A 27756-nucleotide genomic window follows, 5' to 3' on the forward strand; every position below is an offset into this window, starting at 1 on the left:
GTCACTACATGCCCATATGGAAAACGTCCCTCTCCGTCCTTCTGGCAGGCTCTGGGGGCCGGGCTGTCGGCTGGTCCCGGCCCTGCCGGCGGGGCCGGTTCCTCCGCTGGTCCCGGGGCTGCCGGGAGCGCTGGGCCCTGCGCGGGGGCTGCCGGGCCGGGAAGGGGCGGGCGGGAAGGGGAAGGGAAGGGAACGGAAGGGCCGGGCCGAGGCGGCGCCCGGCGGGGCGGGCGCGTCCCCCCCGTTGCTGCGGTGACGGGCCGGAAGCGGCCGCTGCTCCGCGCGCCATTTTCAAAGGTTGTCAAACGCTGGGACATCGCGGCCGGCGCCTGCTTTTAGGGGTAAGTGTGGGGGAAAAGTGGCCTAAACCTGTTTGGAAAGGCACCGACCCCCCCTCTGTAGGTACAGGTTGGGGTTGCTGGAAGGTCCGCAAAGCGTCCAGTTTAGGGAGACGGGTGATGAGCAGGCTCGTAATCGAAAGAGTTTTCTTGTGCTGTAGGGGGAACTGAGAGGACGTGGTGACGGGCTGCCCACGGGGGTCCTGGGGTCTTCCTCTCTGGAGACATTCCAAACCCTCCTGCTCCAGGTGACCCTGTGTCGGCTGGGTGATCTCCGAGGTGCCTTCCAAGCCTAACCATTCTGGCATTTCATGACATTTTTAGCGAAGAAATCAGTTTCCTCAGAACAGATTTCTTCAGTTTCTTTCAGTTCTCTTTCCATCGGCAAAGTGCTGAGACTTCACAGCAAATGTGTTGTATGAATGTCTTAGTCAGAAATGAACGCCTAGCAAATCCCCTTGGAAGCACACTTTCCTAAAGCCAAATCCCCTTGGAAGCACACTTTCCTAAAGCAAGTCCTGGCTCCTGGGTGTTCCTCGAACGTGAATTTGCAGCAGCTGTGTCACGGTACAGCCCCAAAGCGCTGCCGCAGTCAAATGCCAGGTCACCTGAGTGCCTTTGGTACCCGAGCGAACAGGACAGGAACAAAAAGGAAAAAACCTTTAACGTGTAAGTTCTGTTGAATGAAAAATGCATTTTGGTATTTCCCAAAACTGAGACTGAAACTGCAGTTCAGTCTGCGTTGTTCTTCGACTAGAAGGAAGACTTCAATCTGCTAATCTAATACCTATAAACATTGCTTCTTTCACACAATTTTATGCCAATTGATTCTCTGCTTAAAGCCTAGAGCAGCTGGATATAAGGTTCCACTGTTGCACATCAAGGTTCAGTTCTAGATGTTGGTGACTTAAAATAGTAGGGAACAGTTCTTAGGTGCTATATATATTTATTACATAAATATTTATATTTTCAAAAGACTGCTCACAGCCATCCTGATGTCCTAAAATAAAGCATGTGCATGTTGTAACCTTCAGCAGTCTTCATGAGCAAAGGGGGAACAAGAAATGAGGCTATTGGCTCTGAATACTCTTTAGCAAGCAGCTGAGAGATGTAATCATTTAGATATATTAATAAATCCTGTTTAGGAAATGGCTGATTTAAAGTACTGTTCAATTTTCTCTTTTCTGTTTTTCATCCAAAATGGAAATTTGGGTGTTTTCACACCAGCACTAAATTGCAAGAAATATTTAGATGATAAATGATGTGAACTATTTATGTAGCTAGTGTACCCTATCTCATGGGAAATACCAAAGCTGTTAAGAGTGCTTTCCAGTACTTTGTAAACTTACAGACATCTAATAGGTGTGACACACCATTCATCAGGACTCAGCTGGGAATCACAAGGCTATTTAAGCTTCTTTAAAGAAAAGCAAATTCTGGATTGAATTGACTAGGTGCAAATAATGTAGAAAACTTGGATTTCCAAAAAGCTTTTTGAGAAGGTTTTTTACCAAATGCTTTTAAGGAAGCAGGTCTCTGTCAGAAATGGAGAAAAGAAGCTGGTGGATAAAAGAGAGAGTAGAAAGTACTGCCTTACAATGAATGTGCAGAGGATTGTCTGCTGTTTAAGACTGACTAGTGATCTGAAAGAATGCATTAAACAGCAAGGGACAAAAAGTGCTCATTTTATAGACATGTTATATGCAGTCTCACACATTGCAGAAGAGTTTCACTGGACTGAGTAATAAAATAGGAATTAAAGAATAGTGTTAATAAAGGCAAAGTGATAGATGCTGTGGTCTCTAAAATGGCAGTAACTGCTCAGAAAGATGTGTCACTGTGAATACCTCTAATCTATGCTTTAGAGCAAACAAAGACCAAGTGCTCTGGTTTCAGCTGGGATAAAGTGAGTTTCCTTCCTAGTAGCCGGTGCAATGTTTTGTTTTGGATTCAGCATGAGAATAACGTTGATAACACTCTGGTGTTTTGGTTGTTGCTAAGTAGTGCTTGCTCTCAGCAAAGGACTTCTCAGTGCCAGTGAGGAGCTGCACGGAAAGCTGTGAGGGAACATGGCCAGGGCAGATGATCTGAGCTGGCCAGAGGGGTATTCCACACCCTAGAACTTCATACCCAGTACATAAACTGGGGGAATTACCCAGAGCAGGGCTGATTGTGCTTTGGGGACACAAACCTCAGGCTGGGCATCAGTCATCAGGTGGTGAGCAATTGCATTGTGCATCTCTTCGATTTTATCAATCTCTCTTGTTCTTGTTCTTCTTTTTCTTTTTCTTCTTCTTCTATTTTGTTTCAAGTATTAAACTGTTCCTATGGCAATCCACAAGTTTTGCCCTTTTTTCCCCTAATTCTCCTCTCCATCCCTGTGAGAGTGGGGGGGTAAGCAAGCCAGCTGTGTGCTGCTGGGTTCCAAGGTGGGGTTAAGCCATGACAAACACTGATCAGTGAGTAATGTGAAAGAGTAGGTTAAACAGCAGGGGACAAAATTTGCTCACTATGTGGCCATGTTAAGTGCAGTTCAAGGGTGTCAGAAGAATTTCGCTGTACTGAATAATGATGCCAGAATTAAGGAGTAATTAGTAAAGGCAAAGTGATCCATGCTGTGGTCTCTGAAGTGGTAGCAACCACTCAGTGAAATGTGTCACTGTGAATGCATCTTATCAATGCTTCAGAGCAATCAAAAAGGCAAATGGTAAGTTAGGAATCAATATGAATAGTGAAGGCTACAGCCAAGTATCTCTAGGGCTGCTCAGAGAAAGGTCTATCAGGTACTATTATAACTATTTCAGTCCAACTTCAAGCCCTTCAAGGCTTATATGAAGAAAACATATGTAGGAGTAAGATTTGACTTGTGTTTTTTAGGTTTTTATACTCTTGCTGTGGCAACGGTCTAGAGACACAGGCTTTTGTGTCAGATAGGTCTTGGATTCAACTGAATCAGTGCATTTAATATATTAATTTTATATTTCCAGAAAAACAAATTTTCCTCGTGTAGAAGTTACTAGGTACTTTTTCATGTCTTGGTAAGACTAGTGGTAGACTAAATTTAGGATATAAGATGTAAATTATGGTAGTCTGTAATGGCAGAGGTCTGGAATTACTGACATGTAATTTCTTTCCAGCAAAGGGTGTATGACAATTACTGTCTTTGAAGATTTTAATATCTGTGTTAAGCTCTCTGAAATAAAACCGCAATCTTATATTCATTCCAGGATGCCTTTTGGACCTATACTACAGCTGTTCATTTCCTGGGTTTATTGTGGATCAGATGTGGCTCTAGGGGATCTGAGATGATACCCTTACTGGACTGATTCCAGTGGTAATAATGAGTTAAATTAAAAATTTCAGATTTTGGGAAGGAGAGTGATTCAATCAACAATTTGTCAGTTCTTTCCAGTATTGGAATATGTTTAGGTTACTCTACCTTAAATGCTCATTGCAGGGATTTAGTAAGATTATATATGTACTTCCTAGCCACAGTTACTGAAGTGCTAACATATGTCCATTTATTTTTCTTTGCAGTTACTGCAGAAAAACTATCTTCCTGTACAAGCTGACACGATTTTGTTAGGGATATTTCTTCTGTAAAACTTTCTCAATTCAATTAGTAAAAAAATCTTTGCTGTTTCTAAAACAAGCTTTGAAGCAAATCTGATGAACTATTTTAAATGAATTTAATCTTTTTAACTGATAAAAGTCTTCTTAAGGAGAAGATGGGCTCAGGAGTTACCAATTTTCTTCTGTAGTAATTTAAGATGCATTCCTGAGACTCAATCTAGACACACTAACACAACCACATGTTTCCTGAATTCAACACAGAATCTTCAACTTTAATGCAGAAATACCAAGAACTTGTTACTTTAATCTTTGTCTGTCAGAGGAGTATGAAGAACATTTACTACACAACAGGACATTGACTTCCACTTAGTACACCCGTGGAAAGAAAGTGCACCGGCCGCCTCCTTCAGCCATCCCAGCACAGTATCCGAGGGATTGTTGGCCATTGCTTAGTTAATATCCCAACAACTCAAACCTCTTCAAGCAAGTATTTTTGGTAGTACCCAGAACAGATGTCGTGCTTGTAAGACTGGGGATTCTCATCTACAGAGCAGTACGCGGCAACCACAGGTCTGTTGCTAGACTTATTTGTCATGTTTTAATAAAATGAGATGAAACCTTAACTTTCCAGCATTAGTTATGAGAGAAACATGCACATTTTCCTCACTTTATTATTAATGATTCATTTTATTTTCAAATACCTGCATGTGTTTATTGAATACCTTTTTAAAATCTGGAGGATTGTGGTGATAGTTTGGGTGATCTCTGTATTCTGTTCCTTTTATATGAGATGCAAACAACATCTTGAATTGGTTGTTTGGCTGCTGAGGTCTTTGCAGGCAATAGGCTAATACTGAAAGTTCTGAAGAAATGTGAGGGAAGATGTTTTGCAGAAATAACTACTTTTCAAAAATACTTCTAACTATTGAACGGGTGTTTTCACAGATTAAGAAACATAAGCTTTAGTACTTGATTTGTCTTCTCATTCTATGTCTAAATTCAGAAGGACATAATGATGTAAAAGTTCTTTTTCCCTCAAATGTACTTGGAAAAACCAAAATTATCATTTGGATTCAGACACAGTAACGCTGATCCAGTCCCCTTTAGATCAGCTTAATAATAAAAGATAGCTAATCACTCAATTGAAAAACCCCAACTATCTGATCCTTGAACTGTATTTTCCAGAAAATGATGCAGCTATGACTACAGTACACCAGTAATTTTATCTTTCTGATTTTCTATCATAGAATATAGATGCTGAAAGTTAATCTTCAACATTTTACATATTTTATGCAACTTCAGAAATGGTTGGCATAAATTGTATTAAGTACTGGCTTGTAAACTTGGAAAGTAAGATTTATATATGAAAGAAAAAAGTATGAGTTTTTCACAGTAATCTTTCAACTTGTATTGTTTATGATACAATGATGACCATGATTAAAAAAAGTCAGAATATAATGAGAAAACTAACTGCCAAGGCAAATATTTATTTTTAAAGGAATATCTAAATATGTTTAAAACTTTTCAGTTACAGTGATCCCGTTTTGATTTAAATTTTAAGGACATGCTTATGCATTGCGTTTCCTACAGAATAGAAAGGTTTTTTTTCCATTAGTTTTTTCTGTTTTTCCTTCTCTAAAGGACAGATGCTGTAACCAACAATCTTTTGCAGGTGTCCCATTTTTCTAGACTGTGACCAAAGCAGCTTTGGAGGTGTGTTCACAATGAGTACAAGCGCAGAGCGAAGGTTCGTTAATCTCAGGAAACGTCTGGATCAGCTGGGCTATCGGCACGCACTGGTAGTGGAGAGTTTGCCTTTGGTGGAAAAGCTTTTCAGGTATTCAAAAGGAGATTTATAAAAAATATAGTAATCATATAGTAGGTATTGTTTGATTTTTGACATGTAAGGAAGAAGGCTTAATTTGAGGATTATTTTCTAGCAGTGTTATTCCAGAGCTAACATTAAGTTCCAGTGTCTGATGAAGTCAAATAGGTTTGCTCAAGTGATGGGAACATCTTAAGATTTAATTTAATTCAGTAGAATTGCTTCTAAGGTTCTATGGCATAGGAAAATTCAACTTTTCTAACCTTGTAAGAGAGCCAAGAATAGTCATTATTGATACGTGTTTTAAAGGACACACTCTTATAACTGATTGTATTGCCTGTTCTGCAACTTAAAATAAAACATTCACATCTCCACTTATTATGGCCTCATTTAGAGAATTTTAAATATGTTGTCTCTGCCATTTTACAAGATACATAAAAGAAAAATACTCAGAAATGTTCAGATTTCCTTCTTATTACATCTGCCATTTTTGACTTTGATATTAAGAACATAGTAATTTCCATAGTAATCCAGTTATATTTCACTAGACACACATATGTAGTTATTCTGGTTCTGTTGCTCTCTAGTATGTAATACACATGGAAGAACATAGGTAGGCAAATATGGAGTAATCCGTCTTCAACATTAAGTTTCATTCATATGTCTACTTGTAGACATGCTTAAACCATGTAGGTTTACTCTCTCCACCACTAGCTTTGATACTTACCAGATGTAAACTCCTGATATGCTTTGTAACCATTTTGTCTTCTTTTTTTTGCCTTGTTCTTTCCTATTTACTGTTTTTTTGAACAGATGGTTCCTGTCTTTCAGTTTTTCTTACATGACGTGAATGTTTTGTTGCCTTTGTTTGAACTCATTTGTTCCCCCTTTTGGGGAAAGGGTTTTGTTTCTCAGGTCATAATAAACATTTGCATCTGCAGTGTGAAGGCTGATAACATTGCTAACACATCTGATGCTCCTTTATCCCAGTGATTTAGTTCATACAACTGAGAGCTTGCGCAGAGCAAAGTTATCTTCTGGAAAAACTGAGAAAGAGTGCAGCAATTATGATACTATTTTGGAACCTTATAAAACAGAGAATACTAGACTTACCAGGGAAAATAATGATCTGCATTTAGAAATACTAAAACTGAAAGAGCAGTCTGATCGTCACGTTAAAGGTAATATACAGATGATGATTTTTTTTTTAAATCCTTCCATACCAAAATAAAATTGTGGCTAAATCCTTGATCTGCAGATTCTTTTATCTGTACTTTTAAGTGAGTGTGAGTGGTCATGGAGTTTGATGCCTTTAATGAACCAAGGTTCACACTCAGACGTTTCTTTTGCAGTCAAAAATTTTTGAAAGTTCTGCAAATTATTGTTTTAATAAGATATGAGAATGTTAGAAATCTTAATGTATACACTTTCATATCTTAAAACTTCAACTTTTCAACTTTCAACTTTTTAGTTGAAAATTAATTACTGCTGTTAAATATGCCTTTGTTCTACAATGGGTGTTTATTTGTAAAATACATATAATTACATATTTTTGTGTGTTTGTTTGTAAAAGTATGCATATAGGTATGTGTATTTGATAATTTTGAGCTATAGAAAAAGAATATAGGATTTTCTTTATGCTTATTTTGGTGTTACTAGGAAAAAAAAATAGTGAATAAGAGAGATAACACTACTTTCCTCTCCCTTGAAGATTTGAAAGCTTCCTTAAGGAGGGTTGAACATGAAACATCTGATTTGAAATTTTTGAATAACCAGTATATGCATAAAATTAAAGTGCTGGAAAAAGAGACCAAAGCCAAGACTGAAAAAATTCAGCAGCTTCAGGAGAAGAATCTGCAAGCAGTGGTGCAAACACCTGGTGAGTCTAAATAATCACAGATATTTCAACTTTTTTCTGGGCTTTTTAGGATCTTCAGAACATAGTGTCTTTTCCTCTAGTAAGAGAAATTACTGTAGTAAAATATCCAGTAGAGTAACATTACCCTTTGAAGTTCGGGCTCTGAGTTCTGTAATTTCTCTGTATGAAGTTTCATTAGGTCAGCACTTGTATTAGGGACAAATTTGAATGCAAACTTAGATTCAACAGAAGACTATTAAGTTAAAATGTGATTAGAAAGCACTATTAATAAACAGCTATTTCTTTTATTGCTGCAGCTAATTAAGAGGTAGATTGTTTAACACTTGTATATTTTTGACAGGTAGTTGATGTGTAAGTGACAAATTCAGATTTTTAGAACCAAGATCTAAACACAGCAAGATGCAAAATATGTCTACAAGTATGCCAATTCTCTATGTTGGAGATTTACTATATTTAAAGGGTCTTTTGATAACTTAAAATGTTCTAGATGTTACTTTCAGGTTAATTTCTTTCTTCACGGTTTCCTTTTTCTTTTTTTTTTTTTTTTTTTTTTTTGAAGCTAAGGTATATAGAATTATCTTGTGACATTTTGAAACTGTCTTTTTTTTTTCCAAGTTATTGCATTACATATGCATTTTTGGCATTTGAGGAAAATCAATAGATAGCTAGGAAAAATTAAATTTCCTCCTTATTCTCCCATACCTTTCTGCACTTCATGTAGTTTGCTTCAAAGATGACATGCTAGGCTTTTGTCTACCTTTCTGCATACTTGCCCCTTGGTGACCGGTCTTCTAGGATTTTTCTATACTACATCATCCAATATTGCATGTTCTTATTTAATCATATGATGAAGAGGAAATATTCTTTCTGGAAATAATACGTGTTTTGCTTTTTTCTAAATATGTTATCATTCAAGCTAATAACATACTCTGCCTGATAAGCAGTACAATATGATATTCACTGAAATGAACACAGAGTAGAAGGAATAAAAATATTGCTAAACAATGCAAAGGTTAGTTCAGTCATAAAATAGTTCTTAAATGCAAAAACCAAATGCCTCTTGTGATGTTTTGATTTAGCTGTTTTAGTAAGGTAAATCAGCTTCAACAAGTTTGAACTATAGAATATTTGCAATCTTAAACACTGGAGAAAATGATACTAAACTTATACTGAACTTTGTGTGTTTCTGTATCATAATAGCAAACTTCAGCAAAACTGGTACTAACCTGCAGAAATGGTGTTGTCTAAAATATGTGAACTTTATCAGCCTGTTTTATCAGAAGGATTAAAATGGTGAAATGTGCCCATTCAGAAGCAGTGGAACAAATAGGAAAATTAATTTTGTATTAAAGAAGATGACTCTCTTGCTTTAACTTCAACTAATATTCCTCTGTGTTTGGGTTTTTAGGTGGCAAGAAGAAAAGCATTCCCTTCAGGCGTCAGCGCATGCAGATAGACCAGCTCGTGCCCCCATCACGAGTCAGTGCCTACCCCGTGCCCCAGCCAGAGGATCCCTACATCGCTGACCTTCTCCAGGTGGCTGACAATCGGTGAGCCAAAGGGCTTCTTAACTTTGAACTGTAGGTGTGTTTTTGATTCTCACTGTCCTACTCTTTTTGATTGGTAAGTTAAATTAATCTTCTCGCACTTGAGTCTGTCACTGGGGACAGATGGTCTCCCTGTCTTAATCTTGACCCATGAGCTTTTTTTTTTTCTCCCTCATCCTGTTGAGGAAGGGAAGTAAGAGAGCATCTGGGTGTGAGACTGGCAGCCAGACATGATCAACCTGCTGCAGTATCTCAAACAACAGCTTCTGCCTTCATATTTTGCATGAGCAAAACTATTTCTCTGTGAAACATTTGGGTACAGAAACAAAGAGAAAATGCTAGCATTGAATTGTGTATGTACAATTCTTCCATGAATTCATATTAAAAATACAATGCTACATTTCAGAATTCAAGAACTACAGTCAGAAGTAACAGAACTACAGGAAAAACTGGAGTCATCTGAAAATGGAATGAAAAATTATAGCAAACAGGTATGTTTATATCATCAGTAGTAGTGGTATTATTGTTTTATTATTAATATTAATATTATTGTTATTATTTGGGTGTCATAGCCATGGCAATGGCCTTGGTGTGTTAAAAAACCTTCTTGGGAGTGCATTGTAGGGCATGTGAAATATAATTATTCTAACTTGCTTGTGTTAAGCAGTTTTCCTCCTTTTCTTTTGGAGACAGCAGCAATGACAAAATACTTGCCCAGTGGTTTTGCTGATAAATTTTGTCTATTGAAATTATATTAAATAAGCTAAACTTGACAATAATAAGTAGAATTTGTCTGCGTTTTTTAGTGCATAAGTGTTAGCTTGTCCAAAATAGTACTTTGATCTGCATATATCTTAGGTTAATTTTTTCACTGGTCAAACTGGTTATATTATTTCAATTTTTGATAGTTAATTTACAACAGATTTTACAACATTTTAATGAGGGTGGATTGATAAGATGCTTTAAGTAATGAAATTACATCAAATGTTCATCATTATGTCTTTTGAAATCTAGGGATTGGTGGACACTGTCGTCTTCCTTTTTTCTTCACATCTTGATTTTCCTCTTCCAATATTTCCTTTATTTCAGTGACTGGAATAGTCACTGAGTTAGCTTACTTGGAAGCTTTTTCCCTAACTTTAAGTGCTAGTCTCAGTTAAGTTGTAGCATTCATTAACTCCACTTTAAATCAAAATTGTTCGGTTTTTTTCAAGATTGTAATCTAGTAGAAACTGTTTCAGTTTTTCCTTACAAATTGTGTTTGATTAATTTATTTCTCTTTCAAAGATACAATATTTTTCAGAAGAAATGAAAATTAAAAAAAAACCAAGATAGAAATTTCATTTTCAGTTGCTTTTCTTTTTACTGACTGTTATGTGTGTGTTTATTTAAATGAAGAGTCTATTAATGGTGTATAAGGATACCAGAGCATTTTTTTTTGTCCCTCAAAGGTTGAGATAAGAGACAGAGAAATCGAGCGCTTAATGCTGGCGTTGGATGGTGGGCGTTCTCATGAGGCTCTCTGTCTGGAATCAAGAACTAAAAGTAATGAAAAGCTTATTGCTCACTTGAATTTACAGGTAATTAATTTGTTATAGTTGTTTAGTCAAACCTAAAAAAATAGCAATCTAAAAAAAGCCCACAAAACTTCTAACTCTTCAAAAAATCACTATAGAAATAAAATCAATTTGCCTTTCTTTCTAGGTGGCAGTGTTTCTTGTCTAAGGAAATCTCATTTCCTGTTTCAAAAGTCTGTCAGAAGGGTTTTCGTAAAGAATTCAATGATCTTACGTCTGTACATAGTATATTAATCTGAAAGTATTCAGCAAATTTTTGTATGACACACTCTTTTCAGCAAGTTTGAAAATCCTTTTATTTAGTTAGAAAGTTATTGTATACATGCCATTTATGCTTTGGAAAGTAACAATGGTATATGTAAATATGATAAGGAGTAACCCTGTAGATATTCTTAAGAGAGAGTGGGAAATCTTCCTCATGGATTTCAAATGGTCCCCACCTTCAGTCCAACACAAACTTGTGAGGAAAGAATAAGCTTAGGGTAAAGGTGTTTGTGTTTACCATGTGTATTAGTATTCAGTACTGGTCTCCAAATGAGAATTTAAGGATGGGCTGGAGTACAAATCAAGTAAAGCCCATCTCTGGATTTATGCCATCAATTCTCAGGTTTTTCTCACATGAGTTAGATGTTTTGTGTACTGATTGTGCATGATGTACAATGGCTTGGGAGCCACATTGAAGAGTTTATTAGCTTAGGTTCCGTGCTACAAAAATACAGAATGAGCTGTGTCTTGGAAGCAGGACAGCTGTGCTCAGTGATCCTGAATTAGTAAGTCAGGATGAATACAAATTGATTGTACAGGGAATGAGCCCAGAGCTGCATGAAGCTGTTTTGCACCGTCAAGAATATTTTCTCAGGCTTGGTCCCAATTATTTGACAAGAAATGTATGTTTGTCTTTAGATAGCAATATTCATGACTGTGAGAGAGCTTGTAACATTGTATTTCTTTTTCTAGTGGATAAGCATTAAATTCTAAAAATAGAAAATCTTGCCATTTTTAACAGGATATGACTTTTTTACTTTGGATATAGAGATACTGTATTTTAGAAGATTGGGAGGAACTTTTGCTACCTAATTTAACAATGCATATTAATATTTTAATGAAAAATGTTTTTCAGGTTGAGTATCTTCAGAAAAAAAACAAAGAACTTGAAAATCGCATTCAAGATCTCTTGGACACTAAACAAAATGTGACCAGTGAGGTAGTGGATTTAAGCAATAAAAATGAAGAACTGTGTCAAGAACTGAATGAAATAGATCACTTGGCACAGCAGTTGGAAAGACACAAAGAAATAGTGCTTGAGACTGCAGATAAGGAGATAGGAGAAGCAAAGGTAATCACTAACGTGTCAAAGTGTGAAGGATCTGCTCCATTTTACTTGGCTTTGTATCTTCTAATTAAAAGGAAAGACTTTTTGGCTTGTGAAAGGAAGGTTAAAAAGATTTTTTTCCTCATTTTCTTAACATTACACAGAATTTCTCACTTAAAGTGGATGAACCACAACGGTTTTGTCTCTTTACTGTATTAGGTTGAGATTATTTTAGTTAAGGGGCAATCTGTCTTTTTTCTTGTTTTGGCTTAGTATGAAATAAAATGCTGACGTGCTTTAAAAAGCTATTGCTAGGTAATGCACATTTGCAACAGCAATGCATATATTTGAAGGGTATTTTTTCCATGAGGAGTCATGCAATGATTCATTTAATCATTGTGTTCCAAAAGAGCATGGGTGTTTAGATCACGATTTTTTTGTGCTTTCACTTCATAGGAACTTTACTACTTTCTTACAAGGAACTAATTGTACTTCATTTCTTACCAAAATAGTCTGCTTCCTTTTTTTTTTTTGTAACAAAGGGATTTTTGTCATTTTGAATATGTAACTCTTAACATATAGGTTAATTTTGGTTGATAGAAAGAAATTGAAAGAAAAGTCAGTGAAATACAGGATCTACAAGAAACAATAACGAGGCTTAAATCAGTAAGTAAAAATATTTTCAGTTCTTGTTTTTACCATTTTATCATGCTGTCATCCACGTGATTGTTTCATTTATTATAAAAAAAAAATCAGTTTAACAATTAGCAAGAGAACTTCTTTAGTACCATGAATCTCTGATGTAAAAATTACTAATTAATAAATGAAAGTGCTAGAGAAGTGCATCATATTGTTGCAAAAATAAGCTGAAGGAAATATCTGTAGATAGTATTGTTGACTATATCCTTATAGTGCATTTCCTTATTTCTGCTATCTGAAGTTATAATTTCCTTGTGACATAATCATTTTCACTACAAATTAGTTATAACATCCTTAGAGGATTTTCATTGTTTAGAAACTACTTTGTCTCTTAATTGGGATGTGAAAAATTATTCAATACTTGGCTCACTCAGAGACAAAGCATAGGGTCCAGATGAAAACCATCACTATTATCAATTCTTTGAAGACCAGACTCTTTCTAGGATATATAGCAGCTTGTTTATTAGCCGAGTACAATGTTTTGTTTTAGCCTATCTAGGGAACTTGCAAATACAAAAATACTTAATTTTCAGCACATCAGATTATAGGGAAGGTGTGCCAAATAGCATTTGATTGGCTTCAGAGCTGCATTGAATGAGATGCTGTATTGTAATGTACTTTGACACCAACACTGTTACCAAATGCCATTAAAATTATTTCTTGCTTTAGTTGTTAATTTTTCCCCATGTTTGTATCTCACTGTACTACTGGTTAGTTTGCTTTTCTTGCTACTGGTTGCAAACCACATAAAAAGTAATGCTTACTTGGATTTAATAAAAGGTAATATAAATACAATGATGGCCTGCAACAAATGTTAAAGCATAAAGCATCCAGGTCAAGCAACAGTAAACAGTGTTGTATATTAAAAGTTGAACAAAATGTTAATTTTTTTTACCCAACTATCTCTATTGGCACTTATAATTTTTATAATACTTGTTACTTCAGGAGTTGTGCTCATGTCATAAGGACAATGAGAGACTGAATGAAGAACTCCTTGGGAAAACAGATGAAAAAGGGAATCTTGAGTTGTTGTTAAACCAGCTTCAACAAGAGAAGCAAAGGCTGACAGAAAAAACAGAGAACTTAGAAAGAAAAGGTAAATCATCAAACGTAAATTCTTGGAAACTACCTTTCTGTAATTTTTGAAATAGAATACTTACCCTGTTAACATACAGTTGATAGTACTAAAAGACTTTTAATATATGTAAATTAAAAGAACACGATAGGTCTCCAGTCATAGTTGAAGTCAAAACTCTTGTTATAGAAAGATATTTTCGTTCTGTGTGTGAGAACTGAAAGTTGAGCTTTTTACTGTGATCCCACAGGACATCCTTATCCTAATACTGTGGCAGTTTCATACAAAGTAATTTCCAAAACTCTTCAGACTCTGTTTCTTGAGAGATTTATCCATTTAGATTTTGAAAACCTCCAGGGTTGAAGATCCCACAACATCTCTAATGTTCTTCATTTTTCAAAGAATAATATTTTTCCCTGTATTGTTTGTAATTATTTTGTAATTGTAATTTTATAATGTACTTAATTTGCTTGTTGCAATTAATTGCCACTGTTCCGTATTTACCTACTATGCACCTGTGAAGAAACTGGCTCCACATTATCTCTAAATCCCTCATGGTACTGTCAGTATGCTTTTGGCTCTCCAGCTCTTCTCTAGGCTGAAAATAAACCCAGTTCCCTCACAGAGCAAGTATTCTGCTCCCTGACCAGCTTGCAGGGCTTGCCTTGGATTTAATTTATCCACTTCTTTCTTGTTGTAGGAGGGACAAACCTTAAAAGAGTATTTTAAGTGCAATCTCATGGGTGCTAAATACAGGGGAATAATCACATCCCTTAGCCTCTGTTTCTGTCCATACAGCCCAAGGTGCTGTGAGGCTTCTGTTGGTCTTAAACCACTTGTGTTTAGCTTGCTTTAGCCTTTAGAACTCTTACATCCTTTTCAGCAGGATTGCTGCCCGAATGGTGGGAGTTAATCCATCCCAAATGCAAGTGTCTTTGAGGAAATTTGTGACTTCCCTATAGAGTTGTTTTTCTTTCTTCTTTTTTTTTTCTTCCAGAACGAGAATTTGTCCTAGAAATCGAAAGAATGAGATTAGAGTGTGGTATTGCCCTAGGAGACAAATCTCCATCTCGCCTAGATGCATTTGTCAAGACCTTAGAAGATGACAGAGACTACTATAAGCGAGAATTAGACTATCTTCAGAAAATGATAAAACTCAGGGCTAGCCCAAGCCGTAAGGCTGCAGAGAAGGTAAAGTTCTTGCTGTCAGGATAAGTGAAAAAAATACTGTAGAAACATTTAAGAAGTCATCAAATATAATTTCAAATTCAGTGGCATTAAATGACTGTAGTAGTTTGCTAAATTACGTTCTTGATGCAAAAAATCAACTAAGAGAAACTCCAATGAACTTGCCTTTTTCTTTCCTTGTCATATTTTACAGTAACATTTTTTACTTATTGATCAGTTTATTTTAAATAAATAGAACTAGATAATAATCAGAAAAAGGCTGAAATCTTATTGCTAGCTCCTTTGCTTTTCCTTTTTAACAGCTGGTTCTTGCTTAGATTACACCACCAGTGCTAGGCTTTTTCTTGTGATTAAAATTATTTTGAATATATTTTTTATGTATTACTAACAGTAGGAGTTCTTTTCTGGTATTAATTTTTCAGATGTTTTAATTAGCAAATTTTAACATAAATTTATGGATCACTTTTCAGAGTGAAGAGCTTAAATCAATCATTAGAGAAAGAGATGAGCTGCGGTCTGTGTTAGACAGATTTGAAAAACACATGATAGAAATTCAGTCCAATGTCAAATTATTGACTGCAGAAAGAGATAGATTAAATGTTCTTTATGAGCAGGTAAGAAATTGTTTATAGTTAACATTGAAATAATCAATTAACACTTGTACTGTTGGTTATTTAAAATGAAAAACGTAGTAGAACACAACTAAGACTAATAGAATACATTACTATTTTTATTACTTGTTAATTAAGTTATGTATTCTACTTAGTTTATTAACTTTAAAGCTATTAAAAGTTATCGTACTGGCATTTGGAAATTATAAACATCAGGAAAAAATCAATAGAATGCATGAGAAAGATGTGTAATATACAGCAAGGAAGCAAGAGAGAAGTAGTTAACTGATAAGAGAACAGTGAAGTTAGGCTATACTTGGGACAGTAAAAGAATGATGATTATTTTGACAGCATAAGTTGTCATGGTACTGAGTGATTTAGGGAATACATTTTAGTTACCTATGAAAAAATAAGACTATTATAGGACTTACATTGTAATTGCAGCATTTTGTTAGTGTGTACACTATATTGCAGTCCATGTATGCTAACAATCTATAATCTTTTAAAGTCTCAGAGTGAATTGAACAGAATGAGAAGAGAAGCAAAACACAGTTTAGTTTCTCAAAGTCACATAGAAGAAGAAAGAGACAGTGCACTGACTGACTTTAGAATACTAATGGCAGAAAAAGAAAGTCTTGAAGAAAAATTAAAGGTGAGCTTTTATAGCTTCATTGCTTACATTGAGGTGGCATACAGGGAAGGCTTATACAATAATGCTGTGTTTGTGTTTGGCTGTCTGTCACTTCCCCTTTTCAATAACTTCTGATTTCAAACTCCCTCAGGAGCTCAATGAATTTATTTTATTATCGAGTATTTATTATTTTTGTTACTGTTACTGTTATTGTTATGAATTACCAAGTTTTCCTGTAAACAGAGTCCCAAGCTGTTTAAAGGAAAACTTGGTAATTCATAACCATAGTTGGATTTTAGTACCACAAAAATAAAGACCTGTTGTGTATCTGAATGCAGTGGCAGTAAATCTGACCTCTTTGCTTAAAACATGTGCATGCAGTAGTAGAGATGTGTTTCCAGCTCCATCATTTTTTCTTGTAGGTGACTACTAATGTTTTATATGTGTGCCACTTTGAAATACCTTTGTGAACACACTAATCTAAGGCATTTATAGGAAGTTTGAGAATTTATTTCACTGCAGTTTTGCACAGAAGTCAGGGAACAGATAAGTAATCTTTAAAAGTTTCTTTATTGATTTAGGGAAAGGTCAGTTAGCTTTGTAGTATGCCTTACATATTGTAATGAATAATATTTGAATAAATTTATTTAAAATATTTTAGGGTACTAAGTTATACGTGCAACTTCATATAGCTCAGTAAACTCTACAACTTATAAATATCATTTTAGTTGGGACCAAATATAAATATAATATTTAAAAAAAATCTAAACCAAGAAACAAACCCAAAATCAGTGATGTTAAATTACAGTAAGGTATTTTCAGCTAATGTTCTGTAGTTTTACAGAGAGAACTTTGCATTTGGTCATTCATCTAAGAATGTAAAGCGGTATTTTCTGAAACATGAAGCTTAAATTTTTCTGATTAAATCTAAAAATGTCTGTCTTGTTACATATAATTTTATATTTCTCAGATGCATCAAGAAGCAGCAAACCATGAAAAATCAAAGCTGCAGCATGATATTTCAGAATTGGAGAATACTATTCAAGGAGTAAGTGCTTTTTTAGGAAGTAAGGTTTTATTATTTCTAAAGTAGGATAGACTGTTCCAGAAATTAATTTTCATACCTGTTTTCAACTTAAATTTATTTAAAAGCCAAGTTGTGATTGCTTTCTGCAATAATAACATTTGGTTATTTATTTTAAATTGCAGCTTCAGATTGAAAAGTGTGAACTAAGGACTACTGTCTCTATCCTGAAAGAAAGAATAAACTATTTGGAAAGTGAATTAAAACTGAAGTCAAGTAAACTTGCCCAGACTTCTGATGATTCTTCTCAATTTAAAGCTGAGATCTGCTCACTTCAGTAAGTCTGATACAAAATGTGGTGATCTTTTACAGATGCTAGAAGAATTTTGTTGACTCTGTGACTGTATAGCAGAGTTGAGTTCCTGGGAAAGATTATATTTATAAATATTTTTAAAATCACTTGGTACAGCTTGTATGTTAAGGAAAAGTAGGTGTGAGTAAGGCAAGTGCTCTGGTAGCTTTTCATAGCAAGCTTCACCTGGACTTTCTTGATGACCAGATATACAGATAATTTTTATCGCTCATTTTAGAATTGTTTCCATCAATAACCATATTTTCTTCTTATGAATGTAGCAGAATGAAAATTTCTAAAAGGATTCCCAAACACTGTTTGTTAAAAAGAAGGCAGTTGCCTTTCAAACTGCAGCAGTAGGACTTAGAGTTTTGAGAACTGATATCTTATAATCCGTAGACACAGTCTCTGGGGATTTGACCCAGAGGAACTGGAGGATTCAAGTGTCCTCATGTGTTTGTAAGGCCTATTTAAACTTGCAGGATCATTGTGCTTTTCTAAACTTGTTTTAGTCAGCTGTCCTAATGTCATAGAACAAGAAAAAGGCTTAAAGAAAGTGAAAACAGTGTGAAAAACGAGGTTCACTTTTTAGTAAATTTTAAGAAATATGTTTAATAAAATAATTAAGACAATTAGGAGATAAGAAAAAACCAAAAACGGCCGGCCGGGTGACTTGGCACTCAGCCAAGTCCACACCTTGCTTTCTCAGAGACACTCGTTAAATACCCTTTTCGTTATATCGATATATGAAATTCCATAAACTAGTTTCCATATTCCAGGAACTGCCCTGCATGGTTCCTCCTTGGGTCCGCCTTTTTAGAGCATGCGTGTTTCGTGGCCGTGTCCTTTCTATCGTGTCCAGCTTGGGCCTTGGTCCGTGCCTTCTGCGGGTGGTAGATGCTGATAGTTGGTGTTATCAGTAGCAGAGTCTTCTTTACATGTTCACTGGATGTTATCCCAACCAAACAGACAGTTTAAGCAGCTGCTACATCAACTACTCCCTTTATATCTAGTCTTACCAATAGCAGAAATAAACTTATACCTTTATATCTTTACTATGTTATTAATCATATAGCATACATCTTGCGAAAAGCCAATTTTATAATACACACATATAACAAACCCCACCTCTTCTTTTTTATAATTCATTTGGCTTTGAGCCATATTTCTTGTTTTCTAGCTTCCATTATTTCCTCTTATAGACACTTACTTTCCAACCAGTCACCACTGGTCCTTAAGTTTTCCACAATTTAATATTTTCCCAATTATGAATACAACTATCTAATTTGGATGGGTTATAACAGTGACTGTCGATACGGGTATGTGTAATAAGAAAGGAACCTCGGTGTCTTTTCATATAGAACTTTCAGTAGTATCTGTAGCATGATTTTGCCAATATCCTATAAGGCAAAAGACAAAGAATGAGTGAAGTGACAGAAAAAGGAGTAACAGAGGTCTGGTATGGCTTATACCTCCACCCTCCATGCCTATGGGGTTGCTACCCACAGCAGGAGTATATGATCTTCTTGGTGGCAAGTACAGCGGCCAACCCAGTCTTGCCCTCTATTTCCTTGTCAATTCTTTTTGTTTGTTTGTTTGTTAGTTTTCAGACAAATTGCCTTTGACTTTTTTTTTTTTTTTTTTTTTTTTTTTTTTAAACCGTAATTCTCTCCACTGTTCCTCAGGTATTTCCCACTCAACAGGCACTGGTAATCCCCATTTACTGGGATATATGTACACATGCATCACTAAAAGGCAGTAAAGTCTTTTAATCCAAAGGCCAGCTGCAAAGCCTTTTTAGAACTGACAATTAATTATGCTGGCCAGAGCTGCACTTCGAGTAAAACTGCATCTTTAGTTCAGCTATTCCATGTACTGTGATTTTTCCGCATGATGATTTTACTGAAATTAGGGTGTCATCTTCCTCTCTGAGGAATCACTTCTGCTACCATTTAATTTTTGAAAGCTTCCACCTTTTAACTGTAACTAGGATTGAGGGACAGGTTAAAAAGAAATTTAAAGAGAGAAAAAAATTTACTCAACAAAAAATAACTTAAACTACAGAGTGAAAAGGAGAAAGAAGAGAAAAAAACCAACAAAAAACAACAGAAACTTCTTTTACCCCTTCTGATGTTAGAGTTTTATCATATTGAAGGTTTCTGTTGGGCCAATCCTCTGCTCAGCCTATTCTTAGGGCAGGAAGACAATGAATTCTTGCTATTCTAGAAGATTTTCCTTCACTATTTAGGAGAACTCAGAAAGATACATACACTATAAGATTTATTTCTATCTAAGGCAAACACACTCACTCAATTTGACATGCATTGATTTGAAAGATTAGATGCTCCTTAGAAACTTCGATAAGAACCCCCTTTGACAATCAACACCACCAGTTTTGTGAGCTAGGTCTTATCTGCAGCCAGCTGGAAAACTAAGAAAAAAAACCTTCCAAAACAGTTTCTGCAAAATTCATAGTAACTTATCAAGCAGGGAAATAAATGAAACTACTAGAAAAATTTTGCATATACCACAATAATATTTCCAAGCAGCAAGTATCTTGTCATTCATACTATCTCTCCTTATATTCCACAAGAAAATCTGACATCTTCTTATATAAAAAAAGAAAACCAAAACACCTTCAAAAGTTTCTTAACAAAGACACACAAAGAACTGCCCATAGAAAAAGAAAAAAAAACAAACAAACAACAACAACAACAAAAAAAACTTCTCAACCAATATCTACATCTCAACCTCTGTCTAAGAGGCGAATGACAAAGTTTTTCCACCTTATAAAGTTATATAATTAGTACCTTAAATTATTTTTGATCCACCCATTTGAAGAACAAATCTTTATATCCCTTCTCATGACTTCTAAATAGTAGAAGAAAAATTTGCTCTTGAGAATAAACCTGACAGAACTAGATTTCTATCAGTAATTATCTGTACCTTTTTGTGGGGACAACGCTGCCAGCGTAACTGAAGAATGTCCTGTATTGGTTACAAATGTTGTGTGTGTACACAAAGGAATCACAGCTCCTGTATTAACTTTGACACAGTACCAGTTTAGTTGAAAACTCTTTCCTTAGTTCCCACTCTGCCGGGTAGTAGTTCACCCTATATTTTGTGAGCACTAACATATCCTCTTGGTATTTCACATAGGCGCTCTTCTCTGCCCTCCTTCTTTAAACAAAACAGATTAATAAGTAATAAAATGTCTTTAAGTTAGTATGAAAGAAGTACCTTAAACACACACAAAAATAAGAAAAATAAAGGAGGCAAAAACATATTGTTTGTTCTGTAAGATATAAAACCTAAAATAAATTAGCCAAAATGTTAGGGATATGGAGCCCGTCTTCTTCTTGTGATTTTCATGTACCTGCAATATTATACAGTGGAGTGACATAAACACTTTCAAAAAAAAAACAATATTACATATTTCAATTTCAACTCCCCACACTAGAATTACTTGAAAGTCCATTTCCTTTGTAGCTGTGAAGAAACAGAGGTAGCATTTGACAGACCGGACTGATTTTTAGGTGTTATGCAGAGAAGTAAAACAGAGAAAGTCCTTTGTCCATAACTTCCAAATTTACTTGAGTCTTTTCCAGTTCATGACCACTCAGCTCTGTTTAAAATTCAACTTTGTATCACCTGGTTTAGATGCTACAGTTCATTCTTGGGTTCTCACACCGGTCTCTTGATTTTGCTGACGTTGATTTAAAACTTGCAGCTTTAGCTTTTCAGCCATACCGCAGCTTCAGTTGCCTGCAATACCTGAAAAAGCATCTTCCCACTGTGGGGTTAAAGAACTTCCTCTCCCATTTTTGCAACTGTAAAGCTATACCCTCTTAACATTAATTTCTCTTTATTTCATAATTTAAACATTATCTCATAGGGTGTTACTTTCAGGTTCCAATCTGGGTTGCATCTGGACTCCCAACATACATTTTACTCATGGCATTTGAGCATAAATTTTGTTTAAAAAAAAATCCCCAATAACAAAAGATCTAATTTCATCCATAATTCCTTCTTCTTCTAATTCCTTCTTATCAAACACCAGAACTCTCACAACTCTTTTGACTCCAATCTCCTGTTTCATTAAAACTATTTCTTCCTATTTCTGAGGTCACCCCCCAGCATTTGATGTCTTATAGCTATCTCTTTAGGCAATTTCAATGCACTCCCAAAAAAAGCCAAAAACCAAACCAAACAAAAACAACTTCTAAGACCTCTAAGAATTTCCAAAATTCTCAAAAAACCTTTCAAGACCTCTAACATAAGACTCTCCAAGCTTCTGTCCCACCTTCAGGATTCCATCCAGTCACTGCCTGGTCTCCTCTCTGCCATCCAACAGCCCGAACATCACCCCCTCCTTTTTTCCCCCGAGGCACAGAAAACTCATCAGCTCAGCAGCACAGCACCATGTGCTGCATAGACCATCTTTCAAAACAAAAACTCCTATTTTACTTCAGCACTCTATATTACACATACATTCACTCAAGAACAACAATAACAACAACAATAAAAACTCTTCAAAATTAATTTCCCCATTAATCTGCAAAACTGCACCAATCCTCTTTTTAGACAGCCCTCTTGAACCTGAATTCTTCATTAATTCCCTTGCAGTTCCCCCTTTTCCATTCAGACATTTTAACCGTTTCAACAATTCACTTCCTTAACACAAATAAACTCCACAACAAGCACACCTCTTCAGCTGCACTTACTTCCACTTACACAAAGACAACACAAAAAGATTGGTACCCTTTTTAAAAAAAAAAATTGTTAGTTTTTACTCATAGGTATTTGACTAACCCCCAGATGTTCTTAGATTATCACACTTTTCAAGCCTTTAGAATTCCTCAACCTGGCAGCCTTTTCCAAAGCCCAGGTGTCTTGGACCTTACACCTGCAAGGCTTTTTTGTGTTTCTATCCTCAATCTGGCAAAAACCCCAAAATACCTATATTTGGCCAAACCCTAAATGCTCTTGGGTCTTACGTAACCCTTTTAATTCAGCAGCAAGTCTAGGTGTCCTTTGCTCTCTTCCTTTAAGGGCTCCAGCCCCTTTTCCTGGGACCCCGTCCCAGACCAGGGGGTTCAAACGTTTCCACCCCCCCAGTATCCCGTTTTCCCAGTGGGTTGTATAGGAAAACTATCGGCTCCCTTCCTGAGGGTCCAACCCCTCCCTGGGACCGTCCCAGCCACCCAGGGTTTTTTACAACCCCTCTTTCCTCTGGGATCCCGTCCCAATCACTCGGGGGTCGCATTCACACTTTTTATCTTTTGCTTCACTTCTGTGCTAGCCATTTCCCTTGCGAGATAACGAACAGCATGAGAAGCCACACCACACTCACTTCACCAGTCTGAGGTACCCAGCCAGTGTCCCATTCACACAGCACACAGACCCCCCTTTTAACCCGCTCCCCTGAGAATTACTCACAACCATTTTCTTCCTCAGGTTCTTCGTGCACGAGGTTTTTACGGAGCAAAAAATACTGCAGTTTTAGGGAGCCTTTTCCCTTTTCCTTACTTGCTTTTTTCTTTCTCCTTGCTTGTCTCTTTGGATGTTTACCTGCAATCCCCAATTCTCACCAGGAAAAACAAAGTTTTGGGCCGCCAAAAACCAGGCGGGGCGCCTCCCTCGCTCTGCTTTTCATGGGGTTTCAGGGTCGAGGTATATCCCGGCAAGAGCCCCCAAATTGTGAAAAACGAGGTTCACTTTTTAGTAAATTTTAAGAAATATGTTTAATAAAATAATTAAGACAATTAGGAGATAAGAAAAAACCAAAAACGGCCGGCCGGGTGACTTGGCACTCAGCCAAGTCCACACCTTGCTTTCTCAGAGACACTCGTTAAATACCCTTTTCGTTATATCGATATATGAAATTCCATAAACTAGTTTCCATATTCCAGGAACTGCCCTGCATGGTTCCTCCTTGGGTCCGCCTTTTTAGAGCATGCGTGTTTCGTGGCCGTGTCCTTTCTATCGTGTCCAGCTTGGGCCTTGGTCCGTGCCTTCTGCGGGTGGTAGATGCTGATAGTTGGTGTTATCAGTAGCAGAGTCTTCTTTACATGTTCACTGGATGTTATCCCAACCAAACAGACAGTTTAAGCAGCTGCTACATCAACTACTCCCTTTATATCTAGTCTTACCAATAGCAGAAATAAACTTATACCTTTATATCTTTACTATGTTATTAATCATATAGCATACATCTTGCGAAAAGCCAATTTTATAATACACACATATAACAACAGTATTGAATAAATTTAGGCAGAAATTGGAAAACAGAGGTGGAAATGAGAGCCATTGATGTAACAGATCATTTAGGATAGATAATGCTGTAGATGACATCTTTTGGATGTTTTACAAGGGAAACCAGGATCTGTGTGGTATCCCCCATTCCCCACCTGAGCAGTACTGCACTCTGAACAGCACAGCACCTGGGGGATTACTAGGAAGAATTGAAGCTGAGCAACAGGCCTTGCAGTTCATCTTATGCTCCCAATTGCACAAAGAGGACTCTGGGTAAAACAATTGGTGTATTTGTTGGTAAAATTGTGACAACAATCATAAAAATTAAAAATCTCATTGGATTCCTCTAATTTCAGTGTAAAGCACTGATATTGCAAAAAGAAGTTGAGGAGTAGGGCTTTAGTCATTTTAGCATTTGGTTTTATTTTGAGCGGGGTAGAAATGCTGTGTTTGCTGCCCTGCCCTTTTTTTTTCCTCTCTAAAGTATCACTTTGAACTAGATGAAAGCAATCTTTATTAAGAGACATGCTGCATTCTGCACTGGTGAAGTTTTTTAAAAGAATGAAAAGCTTCTCTAGCTTTTGTGGGATCCCACTCGAGAAGGATTCTTTATTGATCTGTTTAATAAATAATCCATTTAGTTACTTTGGAGTTTTGTTTTGTTTTGTTTTGTTTTTTTCCTAAGTAACTTTGATATTTCTTTCCAAGAAAAACAACTATGTAGGTAGATGATTTCAAATATCTTTCAGGCTCTTTATTTTTAAAAAGTAGGATCAAAACTGTAGCTGTCAATTTGGTTGCTTCTTAAAATGTGGTGTAGCTGATAATTACTGCTATGAGCTACATATCAAAACCTTTATAAAGCAAGAGTCAAAAGATACAAGTAACATTATGAAGAGTAACAGAAACCAGAGGAGGTGGATGTTTCTGGTTAACATGGTTGCTCCACCCAGGTTCCAGTACTCCATTTTGCATTGTTGTTGAGGTGGATTTGCAGCAGGAGTCCAGAGCAACCCAGTGGTGTTGGCCTCAGTAATCCTTAAGTCCTCCCTCTCCTCAAGGGAGAAGATGGTTAGTATGGCACAACCCCATGCTGCTGGTTGGTGATACAGCCCTGTCAGGAAGTTTTGCTGGAACTGTTCCAACCCTTGAAGCAGCTTAAGAGCAACAGTTGAAGACCCAGAATAGGTCCCAAACTTTTTTCAACTCTATACTGATTTTCCAGGCTCTTAAATGACCAACTCCAGAAGTCTGTTGAAGATTTACAGCACAGATTGTCCCTCAAAAATGATGAACTGCAGACAGCTAATGAAGAAATTATAAAGCTGAAGGAAATAATAGGTAATCTGTAACTATTTTTGTGCTTATTTCCTGTTTTTAAAATAGAAAGCACTTACTCTTTTGTTTTTAGATAGGTTAAACCAGAGGAGCACTTCACAGGAAGAAGCAGTCAGTGTGCTGAGAAGTACAATTAGTGTTTTGGACAAAGAAAAGGACAGTCTTCAAGAAACCGTAGATGAAAAAACAGAAAGAATTGCATGCTTAGATGACAACTTAGCTAACAGGGTATGTCCAGTAAAAGTACTACTTTGCGTTCCGCTTGGGGATTTTTAAAGCAGTTGTGTTTTAAGGAGACATTTTGCCCTGATGACAAAGCCTGTGCAGAGCATATAAACACTATGCTTGGACCCAATAGAGTCATTTGCCAACTCAGCAGAACTTTAATTATGAATATTATTGTATTCCCTAAATACCTCAAGAAAATAAAGAAGCATTTGTTTGCATTTTGCATGTGGAGGTATTTATTGAGGTGTAAAGTACTAACCTGAGGTGACAAAATCTATAGTGGACTCCCATCTCTTTCAATGACAAGAGAATCTTTTCTCAGTAAAGAAAAGAAACTTGGAAATTACTTATTGGTAAAGAATTACAATAAAGGTTTACATTAAAAGTTCTTTCACTTGAAGTATCTTCTTATGTTGCAATATAATAATACCTAAATCAACTTTTGATCTTTTTTCATAGGAGAAAACAATTGCTCATTTACGTTTAACTCTCTCTGAGCTGGAGTCCTCAACAGAGTAAGTAAAGAGTAGGATGCCTTCCTTGGAGGTTTTGTTTTATATAGTAGCTTCAAAGTGAAAGTAGATGGCTCTTTTAGTTATTTTGATGAAATTGAGTTAATTCCGTTTGAGTGTACTGTGTTGAGAAGGATGTTCTCAGCTTTCAAAGACATTTCCTCTGCAATTACATTGCAGGCTGTTAAGAAACTGTTACAACGACCATTACCAATTGCTTGTCTGTACTCATTTCCCTAAACTGGTAATGTTTCCTAACTCTTGGTCAAGAAATAGTTTTCTCGCACTCCACTAGATATTATAATGACCCAGGTAAGATTCAGAGCTGAATTCTTAATGATTGGCAATCTAATTCTTCTAGCTTAAGATACCAGTAGAGTTTTGATTAAAATGTATTTATGTAGTTTTTCGCTGGGCTTCCTCTGATTTTTCATTCTTTCCTCTTTTTAAACTATAGCATTCTTAAAAGCAAAAATTTAAACACCAATATTTAAATATTTGAAGGCCAATGTAACTGAATATTTGCTGCATTGATGCATGAACTATATGTGACCAAAAAATAAAGCAAAAGTTTACTTAAACTTATAGATATTTATATTTCTAATTTTTTATTTAGTCTTTTCATTACTCTTTTGATAATTGTCCTTCAAGTGTAAATTATTTGTCTTCTTCCTTTGTGGCTTATAAAATATGCAATTACCATAATCACTACCAAACATAGATAAACATAATCTGTAATTGCTCTTTGTCTAATAAGATACATCTTACCAGATATGTCTTCAAAACTGAAGATTAAAACCATCTTATTTTTTGTGTACTGACATTTTACATACTTACTTTACATTTTATTTAGACTCAGTTTGTCGTCATTCAGAGAGCAAGAGTTTTACTTGATTATTTTCAGCAGTATGTGGTATAGTACAAGAAGGGACAACTTTAATAATGTTTTTACTTGATAGCCAGATGCAGGACATGCTGAACAACAGAGACCGTGAGATATCCAGCTTACATCACCAGCTTGATACATCTCAGGTAGAGCTTGCAGAAATGGGAAGAGTAAAGGAAATGGCTCTGAAAGAAAACAGACGACTGCAAGATGACCTGGCTACAATGGCCAGAGAAAACCAGGTATGAAGACAGTACATGATACTGCTGTATTAAACTATTTATTGCTTGCTTGCATCAAAACTGCTACATCCTCAGTTTTGATTGATGTGTTGAACTATTGGTATTTCTTGCACTGGGCTATTGAAAATCATTGGGCAGAAATTGTAAAAGCAATCCTTCAGATACTTAAGTGTAGTCAATGCAGTGAGGGAGAAATAGACAAGCTTTCGGTTTGGTAGCCCTTCCTCAGATTAAAAAAGAATTCTAAGTAAAACAAATCTAGGACTTTATTGTTTATAATATAATGAAATTGTGTTAATTGGTTATATCACTTGGAAATTGGTATTTAATTGGTAAAGATTGGGGTTTATTATCTGTGGAAATGATTATTGAGAGGGAGAAAGAAACTCCTAAGGCAGACATCAGATTATCAGGGAAGAGGGAGAGAAGGGGGATTGGTAGCACATCTGAATTTGTTCTGGTGCAGTGATTCATTAATTTCATCCATCTAGTTTCCATGAAGCATTGAATTTATTGAGTAAGGTATGCCATATTTGAGACGAGGCTGTTTTGGAGATTAGGGTGTTGGAGGAATAATGAGTTGGTTTTGTGCACCAGCTGGTTATTGCTGACCAAAATCCTCCCAGCTCCAAGTGCAGGACATGGATGTCCCTGTAGTATAGAA

The 27756-nt window shown here is 36.1% G+C and overlaps 1 protein-coding gene across 3 annotated transcripts in view; it reads left to right on the top strand.

The window, feature by feature from the left end:
- Positions 1–285: 285 nt before the first annotated feature.
- Positions 286–27756, top strand: part of CEP135 (centrosomal protein 135) — a 38417-nt gene continuing 10946 nt past the window's right edge. For all 3 annotated transcript variants that reach the window (XR_014590192.1, XM_083862023.1, XM_083862024.1), the window contains exons 1-20: positions 286–341; positions 3876–4481; positions 5584–5748; positions 6727–6917; positions 7448–7615; positions 9024–9165; positions 9569–9653; positions 10614–10742; positions 11860–12075; positions 12652–12717; positions 13696–13846; positions 14823–15016; positions 15484–15627; positions 16133–16276; positions 17226–17303; positions 17465–17616; positions 25112–25227; positions 25298–25452; positions 25912–25967; positions 26924–27092. Coding sequence is in view for 2 of the 3 variants with exons in the window: in XM_083862023.1 (XP_083718149.1) it covers positions 5636–5748; positions 6727–6917; positions 7448–7615; positions 9024–9165; positions 9569–9653; positions 10614–10742; positions 11860–12075; positions 12652–12717; positions 13696–13846; positions 14823–15016; positions 15484–15627; positions 16133–16276; positions 17226–17303; positions 17465–17616; positions 25112–25227; positions 25298–25452; positions 25912–25967; positions 26924–27092 (2469 nt within the window). In the remaining variant the exon portion in view is untranslated. The remainder of the gene's footprint in view (positions 342–3875; positions 4482–5583; positions 5749–6726; positions 6918–7447; positions 7616–9023; positions 9166–9568; positions 9654–10613; positions 10743–11859; positions 12076–12651; positions 12718–13695; positions 13847–14822; positions 15017–15483; positions 15628–16132; positions 16277–17225; positions 17304–17464; positions 17617–25111; positions 25228–25297; positions 25453–25911; positions 25968–26923; positions 27093–27756) is intronic.

This window comes from Zosterops lateralis (genome assembly GCF_965231275.1).
Source record: "Zosterops lateralis genome assembly, chromosome: 5".
NCBI lineage: Eukaryota > Metazoa > Chordata > Aves > Passeriformes > Zosteropidae > Zosterops > Zosterops lateralis.